At 78.7% G+C, this 442-nt stretch overlaps 1 protein-coding gene across 1 annotated transcript in view; it reads right to left on the bottom strand.

The window, feature by feature from the left end:
• The window catches only part of FJX1 (four jointed box 1 (Drosophila)), a gene marked incomplete at its 5' end in the record, with an annotated part of 906 nt that extends 467 nt beyond the window's left edge, over positions 1–439 (bottom strand). Inside the window, one exon of the mRNA XM_010831885.1 lies at positions 7–439. Within this exon, the coding sequence (XP_010830187.1) occupies positions 7–439 (433 nt within the window). The remainder of the gene's footprint in view (positions 1–6) is intronic.
• Between the last annotated feature and the right edge of the window lie 3 nt (positions 440–442).

The following is a 442-nucleotide window of genomic DNA, read 5'->3' as shown; positions in this document are numbered from 1 at the left end:
CGGCACGAAGCTCCTCCCGCACCTGAGCCCACTGGGCGCCCCGAGCCTCCACCCGGGCCAGTGCCAGCGGCGGCACGTGGCGCTGGAGGCCCAGCAAGCGCGCCAGGTAGTAGGACAGGGCCTCGCCCTGGATCTGCTCCGGGTTGATGCCGTAGCGCACGCAGGCGCGGGTGCCGTCGGCGAAGCGGGCCAGCCGGTTGGAGCTGCGCCCGCAGCCCCCGCGCTCCAGGGCCACCACCCGGGCGCGGCGCGCCGCCTCCAGCCACGCCGCCGCCTGGGCCTCCGAGAAGCCCCGGGGCACCTGCTCCTCCAGGCCGCGGCTCCAGAAGACGCCCCCGTGCACCGCGGCGCGTTCCTCCGGCCCGGGCCGCCCGGTTGGCACGTGCCGCCTGCGCTCACCCGGGGGCTGCCCGGGCGGGCCGTCCGCGCCTGCCGCCAAGGT

The sequence above is a fragment of the Bison bison genome, unplaced genomic scaffold (assembly GCF_000754665.1).
Source record: "Bison bison bison isolate TAMUID 2011002044 unplaced genomic scaffold, Bison_UMD1.0 scf7180017864531, whole genome shotgun sequence".
Lineage (NCBI taxonomy): Eukaryota > Metazoa > Chordata > Mammalia > Artiodactyla > Bovidae > Bison > Bison bison.
This window is presented reverse-complemented; position numbering and strand designations above follow the sequence as displayed.